At 47.9% G+C, this 10,000-nt stretch overlaps 1 protein-coding gene across 1 annotated transcript in view; it reads right to left on the minus strand.

Annotated features, from left to right (window-relative positions):
* sgcz (sarcoglycan zeta) overlaps positions 1-10,000 on the minus strand; it is a gene marked incomplete at both ends in the record, with an annotated part of 233,820 nt that overhangs the window by 108,721 nt on the left and 115,099 nt on the right. The window contains 1 exon segment of the mRNA XM_080534635.1: positions 2,376-2,573. Coding sequence (XP_080390761.1) covers positions 2,376-2,573 — 198 coding nt within the window.

Raw genomic sequence — 10,000 nt, forward strand, 5'->3', positions numbered from 1 at the left:
TTTGACGCTAAATATCTCTGAACTACCCTAAACAGAGATAGAACCTTATCATTCTAAACTCACGACTGTATCACCCAAAACAAAAAAAGGAAAGAAAGCCTCAAGGAGCGACTCCTGAGATCTGATGCCTTCGTTATCCACGGACCACAAACCACGCCTTCATGGAGGCGGAACCACACCCGTTCTGACCAAGGTACGTGAATGAGAACGTTTGAGACGATGACAAAGTCAGGCAGCTCTGTGTTCAAACCCACACGCTTTGATGTGACCGAACTGACGACGTCCCTCGTATGGAACCCATAACAACCGTGCCGTCGGTTCGGTTAGACTTGGTCGCTTGCCAATTTGATTGATTTATGAAAACAGAAAGTCGAGAAACGTAACCAGGGGTGGGTCGTCACCTGATTCCGGTGGCGACTGATTAGCATATATATTATTATGGGCTGTCCCCGGAGCCCCCAGGGCAGCCTGGGATATTGCGGCTCAGTGGCCCCCGGACCGACCCCCGCTTAATTGAGTTGAAAAGAGAAAACGAGAAGGGGGGGGGGGCAAAAAAGACGAAAAATCTGCCAATTTTGACAGGTTTATTTATCAGTCGGGTGTCGCAGCGCCGGATGAAAATGTATCAAAGTCTTATTTTCGCTGGACGGCCAAAACCCACCTCAAAGCTTATTACCATAGCCTGGGTTAATACATGCCATCCATTTTCACAGCTGGATCTTCACTGAAGCTAGAATACCTATTCACCTGAGCTGTTATACCCCACAGGGGGCTCAGACCCATTCACAACCGTCTATTAGCATATATATATATTTCCAAATGTAGTGCCTCAAAAATACTCCCTACCAAAAACAGTGTCTGTCCATATTTCATCTATTTCGTCTTCGTCTCGGGGGGCGGCTGTGGCGCGGGAGGTCGAGCCGGCGACTATCGGTCGCAAGGTCGGCAGATCGGCGGTTCGAACCCCAGCTTGGCCACGTGTCGAGGTGTCCTTGGGCAAGACACTTGCCTGAACTCCAAGTTTCTCCCAATGAGCGGGCCCGCGCCTTGCATGGTAGCTTGCCGTCATTGGTGTGTGAATGTGTGTGTGTGAATAAGAGGCCGTTGTAAAGTGCTTTCGGAATAAGGCGCTATAGACAGTACCAGTCAAAAGTGTGTTCAATGAGACTGGTGCTCCAATAAGACTGGTCCAGTTGACCATTTATTTCTCTATCTTTCAATGGCTCACTGTGTTCCAAGGTCTTAATCACGACTGATCTAAACGGGAATTCAATCGGAGTGTTTGCATTAGTGTTTGGAAAGTACTGATAATACAGCACCAGAGACCAGAGAGGAAAACTAGCAACTGAATAACCCTGGCATATTTCCAACGATCTGAAAAAAAAACCTGAAATGCTGATGAATAGATGCTGTTTCTATGAAAGACACAAATAAACACCTTCGGTCCTCTAAGGAGGAAATATTGCATCGAGTATTGCGAGTGACAAGGTCTTTTTTTTTTTTCTTTGCACACATGACCAACAACTAGTAGTGGTGGTCTAGTGGGGGTAGTGGTGGTCTAGTAGAGGTAGTGGTGGTCTAGTAGAGGGGTAGTGGTGGTCTAGTGGGGGTAGTGGTGGTCTAGTGGTGGTAGTGGTGGTCTAGTAGGGGTAGTGGGGGTCTAGAAGAGGTAGTGGTGGTCTAGTAGGGGTAGTGGTGGTCTAGTGGGGGTAGTGGTGGTCTAGTGGGGATAGTGGTGGTCTAGTGGGGATAGTGGTGGTCTAGTGGGGATAGTGGTGGTCTAGTGGGGGTAGTGGTGGTCTAGTGGGGGTAGTGGTGGTCTAGTGGGGGTAGTGGTGGTCTAGTAGGGGTAGTGGTGGTCTAGTGGGGATAGTGGTGGTCTAGTAGGGGTAGTGGTGGTCTAGTAGGGGTAGTGGTCGTCTAGTAGGGGTAGTGGTCGTCTAGTAGGGGTAGTGGTGGTCTAGTGGGGGTAGTGGTGGTCTAGTGGGGGTAGTGGTGGTTTAGTGGGGGTAGTGGTGGTCTAGTGGGGGTAGTGGTGGTCTAGAAGGGGTAGTGGTGGTCTAGTAGGGGTAGTGGTGGTCTAGTGGGGGTAGTGGTGGTCTAGTGGGGGTAGTGGTGATCTAGTGGGGGTACACTGAAACAACACTACTAGTGTGTCCTTGAGCAAGGCACTTAGCCCTCCGTTACTCCAGGAGGAATGTCCCTGTCATCTGTCATTGTAAATCGCTTTGGATCAAAAGCGTCTGCTAAAATGGCAAATTCGAAATTCAAAATTCAAAACCCGAAACCATTCGCCTGTACATGCAGTACATCTCCGGTCCTCCCGGGGGAGGTGTGGGGATATGCCCTGTGTACGTAGCTGGGGTCTTACTCACCACGGTGAAGTTCATGACCTTGAGGATCCAGATGGTGAGCGCCAGGTTGACGATCATGGTGACCAGTAGCAGCAGGATGAAGAAGTAGAGACAGCGCTTCCTCCAGCCGTAGATCCCCACCGGGTACGCCTGGGCACACCCCGACGCCCGCTGGAGAGGGTTAGGCTGGGCTGCCAGGATGTACTGCTCCTGGGTCATCTGGGGGGAGGAGAAGGAGGAAGTGGTTTAGCCCTCCTGTCGTGTTCGGGTCAAATCTGAGCGATTTACAACTTTCATCAATCATAAATATTGTGTTTTACATTTGATTGCCTCAAGGCCTTATGATATCTTCCACACTAGGCATTTGAACATGTACAATTGCTGATCACCACGTTCATTGAATCTTGAGTGGTTTACTCAACTTTGTAACACCTGTGGTGTTCCCGGTCAAAAATGCCTGCCATAGGAAATGAATGGGTGACCCTAGATTATGTTCATCCATCAGATGGAAAACATCCCCATACACACCCACACATCCACAACCAGTACATTTTTCAGTGTCTATTCTTTGTATATTCACTGCAGTTATTCATGTTAACCGCTAGTCTGAGACCTTGTTTACAGCTTAAAAGGATGTTAAATACAATTTGGTAATGATTAATGCATTAACTTGTTGTGTTAATGTAAGAGCAGTTCAAACAAACCGGTCAAATTCGACCGGGAACATAAAAGTAAGGGGGGTGAAACGAACACGACAGGAGGGCTAGTTGACTTGACTTGAATTGAATTGAGTATAACTTTATTGTCCACCATGGTGGAAAATTGTCTTCGGCTCACCAAACAGAAAAATCAACACAAGAAGCCAGAAGGCAACCAGCAGGAAATAAAACACAAACAGGCAGAGACAGAGACAGAGCTGCACATTAGAAACACATCAACACAGTTCATGTCTGTGGCTTCCGTCTTGTTGGTCACTCTGCAGAATTAAGGTATGCTAACGGCACTTGGAATGAAGGACTTGTTGAATATATTTCTAGTTGCCAGGGGAACTCTATAGCGAGATGCTCTTTTACGGGATGAGTTTCGTGATTTGTCGAGATTCTGTTGACTTGAGAAGAGAATGCTTCGATATCTATTTATCTATCTATCTATCTACGTATCTGTCTATCTATCTATCTACCTATCTCCCTATCTACCTATCTACCTACCTACCTACCTACCTACTTACCTACCTATCTATCTATCTATCTATCTATCTATCGTTATATTACAATGTGTTGTATGATATGCATAATGCATTATAATACACAAGATAGGTACTGATAACCACAAATAAGATCTAGTCATAAAGATCTATGACTACCTTTCTTTTCTTTTGAAAGGTTATTGTTTTGGAGTAGGTGCAGTCCCACTCTTGTATTTCATTACTTTTTTATTGGACAAAGACAGTGGAGAGGAGAGGGTATGGGCCGGATTCGAACCCATGCCAACACGGGCCTGTGTGTGTGCTGGAAGACATGTTCCTAGACCACCTGACCCTCCCAGGCCACCATCTATGACGACTAGTTGAATTCCTGTGGAACAATTGCATGTGGAGGGATTGGACTACACAGTACATCCGTTGAGAAGCATACACACTTCAGTCAGGCATGATAAGCAGGTAGCAGGTAGGTCATCTGGCCCTGAAACCCGGCCCACATCTACACATGGGGGTTCTGAACCCCAACAGCCGTGCCATAGCCCAGCAGAACCCTCTGAACCCTGCTCTGAGGCTGAGCTGAGATGGTGCTGGGGGAAGGTTATTGTGAATAGCAAGGTGCGATAAAAAAAAAGAACGCTAGGACATTCTCTGCTCTGACAAGGCCTGTGGGGGAGGGGGGGGGGGTGGTGGAGGGGGGTTGGGGAGAGGGATGGAATAAAGGTTGAAGGTGAGGGAAGGGAGAGAAAAGAGATGAAGAGGGGTCCGACTGAGGAGGAGGACGGAGGAGAGGAAGGTGACATCTAGGAAAGAGTGGGGGAGAGAGGTGAAGGAGAGAGGTGAAGGAGGAGAGGGTGGGGAGGTGTGTGGGGGAGAAAGATCTGCTAAATGGCTAAATTAATTAATTAAATTAAAGGAAGAACAAGGGAGGAGGAGGTGGAGAGTGAAGGAGAGAGTCAGAGGTTAGGCCTGAGGGGAGGGATAGAATAGAGCAGAAAAGAGAGGGAGTGTAAAGTGAAAAAAAGGAGAGGATTGTTTTTGTTTTTTTCATAGCTTTTTTGGGGGGGGGGGCGTGGTTCCTGTGAGAACATTTCAAAATCAGTAAACACATTTAAACCAACCCTAACACGTTATTTTTCACAACCCAAAGAGGAGTAGCCAAGTACTCAGACAAGAAGTGTGCGTCCGCGGAAAAAAAGATGCTTTTCGGTACGAGGACGTCCTTGCAAAATCTCCAAAAACCTGACCTCAGTCGAAGGAGAGGATTGTTGCCAAGGAGGTGGAAATAGGGAAGCATCTTGAAAATAGAAAAAGGAGTAGAGAGGTCGATAAGGCAGGAGGAGGGGTGAACACGATCAAAAGCCAGAGAGAGGGGGGAGAGAGAGAGAGGCTGGTCGGAAATAAATAAATAAAGAGAGAGAGAGAGAGAGGGATGGAGAGAGAGCAGAGAGATAACAAGAGGATAGATGGTGGGGAAAGAGAGGGGTAGAGATGGAGAAGGTGAGAGGAAAGAGAGGAGATGAGGGGGGAGATTAGAAAGAGAGAGAGAGAGAGAGAGAGGAGGGAGAGAACACATTAGTTCTAGTACATCGGCGGAGGAGTGTGGAGGGAAGGAGATAGCGTTCCCCTGCACTGGCTGATATCTCATCTGTAGATGCCAGGTGATTTTCGTCCAGCCACTACCTCCGCTCTCTCTCCGACTCCCATCCACACCTCCGCTGGGTCAATTAGAGACACACACACACGACTGTACGCCAAGCACTCCCGTGCATTAACCTCACAGACCTCCGGACGCCAAGCGAGGCCGGCGGAGGTAGAACTCCCGGAGAACGGACCTCATTGTCATGCACGGAACAACGGCGTGTGGAACGCTGTCACACACACACTCTCTTTTCCCGGTTTTCAGCTTCCCACCGACGGACAGGGAGACGTGGAAGGCGTCACATACCGCTCTACCCCTCCCCCCTCCCCGCCCGCCCTCCCCCGCAATACCGTAGTGCACAGTAGTGGCGGGATGACTCACAAACAGAAACAGCATCGCAGTTATTTTAGAATTCCCGAGGTGTCGGGAACCCACACATCACACACCCGCGGTGGTTGTTGTGGAGACAACCGACGGTTCTTTCTGTTACCGTGGTTGCCAAACGGCTGCTCAAACGGATCGATAGACAAGAGCTGAATACATTTATGACACGTTCTAGTCTTTTGGCCCGCACATGTTCTGACTTTCCTTTTGAAACACGGAACTACGTTTCAACGTTGTTGAGAATCACGACAGAAACGACACAAACTCTAGTCAAGCCAAAATACTGCAACAAAATGGACTGGGTGAGTAATCCCCCACTGCTAGTTAACCAGAACACTACTTTACATTGTTAGCAGGCTCACAAAACAAGCTGTGTTAGTCGACTAGCGACGTGTCGTCGATTTTCAACAACGCGGAAACGTATTCCCATTTTTCCGAAAGAGAAGTCCGATCATTACATCAGATCCCGACATGAGGACCAAAACATTAGAACGGGTCAGATCCTCCTGAGAACACATATCCGTCAACGTTTCTTAGCCTTCCGTGCGTCAGACCAACCCAGATTCCTCTTTTGATTGATGGTATTTCATTATCGTTTCCGTACGAGACCGCTGCGAACGAATGATCTCTCAAGACTGTTCCGGAATACTCTTCATGATGTCACTCAGGATCAAACGCTCACGCTTGAATCATCTGCTAAATGTGAACAGAGAATTACATACCGGGGAAACAATTCATTTTGACCCCAGCGTTTATTCTGGGAAAAGCGCTTATTTGCATCAGTGTCATTAGTGGAGCGGGTGTTCTTGTATAGGGGCGTTTAGTGGGGACTGAGAGCTTATCAGAAGCTTTACATTAGCTCAGCAACATTCTACTAATCAAAAACAGCGGTTTTCTCATCAGCTTGCCTCGATTCTTGTTTGACATGACGTGAGCTTAGAATTATACGGTTCTATCTCCGTTTAGGGTAGTTCAGAGATATTGAGCGTCAGAGTTGTTACATTCCATTATGTTTTGTGAGATGGAACCTTTGTATTTTATGATTTACTAACTCAAAAATGTCAACATTTTAAAAATAACACCACACAGGCATTAATAAACACCTAATGGATCAGATTATGTAAAAAACTCAATTTTGACCAAAAATGGAGACAGAACCTTATAATTCTAACGTCACGATTAGCTCAGCAACATTCTACTAATCAAAAACAGCCGTTTTCTCATCAGCTTGCCTCCATTCTTGTTTGACATGAAGCCATAGCTATTGGCTGAACACTTAAGGCAGGCTATTTCGGTCTTCCCATTTCCCACATCTCTCTTACCGCCCTCTATTCCCTGTTCTGATGCTGTGCATGTCCTATTACTGTTGGTCTCCTACTGTCTTGTTGGTTGTTTGATGTATTTTTATACCGTCCATGTCTGGTTGCTGTCGTTCTGTCCTGGCTTGTTAGATTTGATCATGATGATTTTCATCATCTTTTTGTTTTTTCATCTCCTTGATTTTAATTGTACTTTTATTAATGTAAGGTGACCCTGGGTGGCCAATCAAATAGCATGTATTATTATTATTATTATTATTATTATTATTATTATTATTATTACTAATTATTATTATACATTGACCAAACGTACAGTTACCACAACTTAGCTTTACAGGGATTTAGCCAGGGGGGAGATAATAGATAATAAGATTAATAATAAGAATAAGAACCTTTCATTGTTCTAGGTTATTGTCTACAGTACCACTGCAGTACCACAGCCTGTGTGAGTTCCAGTGGTGTATTGTGGGCCAGCCGTACACATCATATCTCCATGTTGAAAAGCGTTGGAATCAATAGTGTCATGTGTGGGAGGGCCTTGGGATTCAGCCACAGTTTATTGTAATGCTGAGAGATCAGCAGGTCATGTGCACACCCTCAGGTGTTCTCTGGGCTATAAATATGTAATGAGCAAAACATTCAACAATTCTCTCTCTCTCTCTCTCCCTCTCTACCTCTCTACCTCTCTCTCATTACACCTCTCGACATCCTTCTTGCAGAAATCATCACACTCTGTCTTTCTCTTCTTCCCAGCATGCACCTCTCACTCACTCTCTCCCGCTCCTCCGTTCTCTAGGCGTCTCTTTTCCACCGCTCCGTCTCTTATCCTTCTCCAACCCTTTCTCTTCTCTATCCACTTTCCTCCTCTCTCTCTCTCTCTCTCTCTCTCTCTCTCTCTCTCTCTCTCTCTCTCTCTCTCTCTCTCTCTCTCTCTCTCTCTCTCTCTCTCTCTCTCTCTCTCTCTCTCTCTCTCTCTCTCTCTCTCCCTCTCTCCCTCCCTCCATCCCTCTCTCTCTCAATTTCTACCTGTTCCTCTACGTCTTTCCATGCAGTTCCAATACATTTCTCAAATTGAACTGACAGGAGAGCAATCCATCAAGACCCCTCGGCCCCCCCACCCCACCCCCACGCTGAGAGCTTTGCGGAGCGGGACGTGACTTTATTAACACCTTCACAGCTGCCGTGGCAACCCGACAGCAAACCGTCCAATCGCTGCGATTGTATCTGCATCACCATGCCAACGGCTCACTGTTCAACAGAGCAGCACATGAGGAAGAGGAAGCGTACACAGCGGGACACTCAGGCACACACACACACACACACACACATTCATCCAAATTGTGTGTGTGAGTGTGTGCACATGTGCGCACATGTGCATGCGTGTGTGTTTACTAGTCGTGTCTCTGCATTTAGTATACTGTACGTTTCAGCTTAGGGTTTTGTGACTAGGTGTGTGTATGACTCAGCGTGACAATGACAATGAGAATCGGTGTCAGAACCGTCGAACGCACGCTTCCAAAATAGAGGACAGGTGCAGACAAACACAGAAGGAGAGGAGCGTCTCGTGTCTAGGAGCGTCTGGTGCCTGGGAGCGCGAGACTCAGATGTTCCCACGAGAACCCATGGGAGGGAAAGCGGGACGACATAAGACCTGAAAGAACGACGCGTGGTCAGTGATCACTTCCATTTCACCAAGTCCTCGTTCCGTCAAAAGGTACCAAAACACCGCAGCAGGGTAACAGCTATGTTCTCTTCGGAATCCTGAATCCCAGATTGGCACTTCAACCAGTACCATACACCCCCCCCCCCCCCCCCCCACCCCCCCCCCCACCCCCGATGTTGTTCCCCCATCATGTTCCGACTCGTCTCATCCCTACAAGGCTGAGTCACAACAAACCGACGCTCTCGTAAACTCCCTCGGCGTGGCGCCGTAGTGGAAACGTCCCCCTTTCGTCGAACACGCCGTTAACACCGTTTGTCTGTCTTCCACTCCTCCCGCTTTCTTTCTTTTTTGGGGGGGGTCGATATCGCTTCCGATTCCGTCGACGTGGTGACATTCGGCGGGGAGGGGGAGGGGGAGAGATGAGCACGGCCCCCCCAGCTAAGCCCGTGTGAACAAATCGATACGTCGCTTTCGGAAAAGGTCACATCAGTCGCGCCAGGTGTTATCAACGTGGGGGGGGCGCAGAGAAGGAAGAGAAGCAGAGAAGCGGAGGAACGCAAATCTGCCTGCTAATTCAACGCTACCTTCCTCCCCTGAACACATACGGCTCTCCTCCTCTCCTCTCCTCCTCGCTCCTCCTCCTTGCGCTGTCTGGCAGGTGAGGCGTGCGAGAGTCACTATCGGCGACTGACTCGTTCCACGTGACGGCAGGCCCCTGTTTGAGCTGACAGCAGACCTGTTTGAGCACCCGAACAGACAGGATTGGCCGCTGCCCTGCCAGCCTCGCATATTTTCCGGTAATAGATTCAACTTTAAGATTAGATTCAACCTTTGCGTCATTGCACATCTCGAGTACAACGACATTGTCTTCTTTTTGCTCTTGGCACACAGGGTCAGCCATAGTCAGCGCCCCTGGAGCGGTTAGGGGTTAAGTGCCTTGCTCAAGGGAACAACAGCAGTGGTAGGGCACCTTAGATATGATGCCAGCAACCCTCCAGTCACCAGCTCGCATGCAGCTCTTTACAATGCTACGCTGTTATTTACACACAACGCCCACTAGTTGGCCGCTTGTAAATTAGCCTGCCTCCTACACAGAAAAACTGCAAAATAGCTTCATACTAGCTTCTCCTGATGTGATATTGAAAATGTAAGGATACTGGGTGGTAGAACGCACATATCTAGGAAAAGTCATGAAAGGAGGGTTCTGAATTTTGATCGAGTGCAAAGATATAAAACATGTTTTACTCACAGATGACACATGACCCCACCATGGCTGTTCTAGTGTTAACCACAGTGATGAGCGGATTCTCTTTGTGCTTTAAACAGGTGTAGCGTCAAGACGGTAGCGATAAACTTTCCTTCCTCCCTCCCCTCCCCTCCCCTCCCTCCCTCCCCTGAAGCTCTTTCATCGAGCTGATCTAAGGTCAGAGGATTGATTTG

Source organism: Nansenia antarctica (assembly GCF_963989245.1).
Source record: "Nansenia antarctica genome assembly, chromosome: 6".
In the NCBI taxonomy this organism is placed as follows: Eukaryota; Metazoa; Chordata; class Actinopteri; order Argentiniformes; family Microstomatidae; genus Nansenia; species Nansenia antarctica.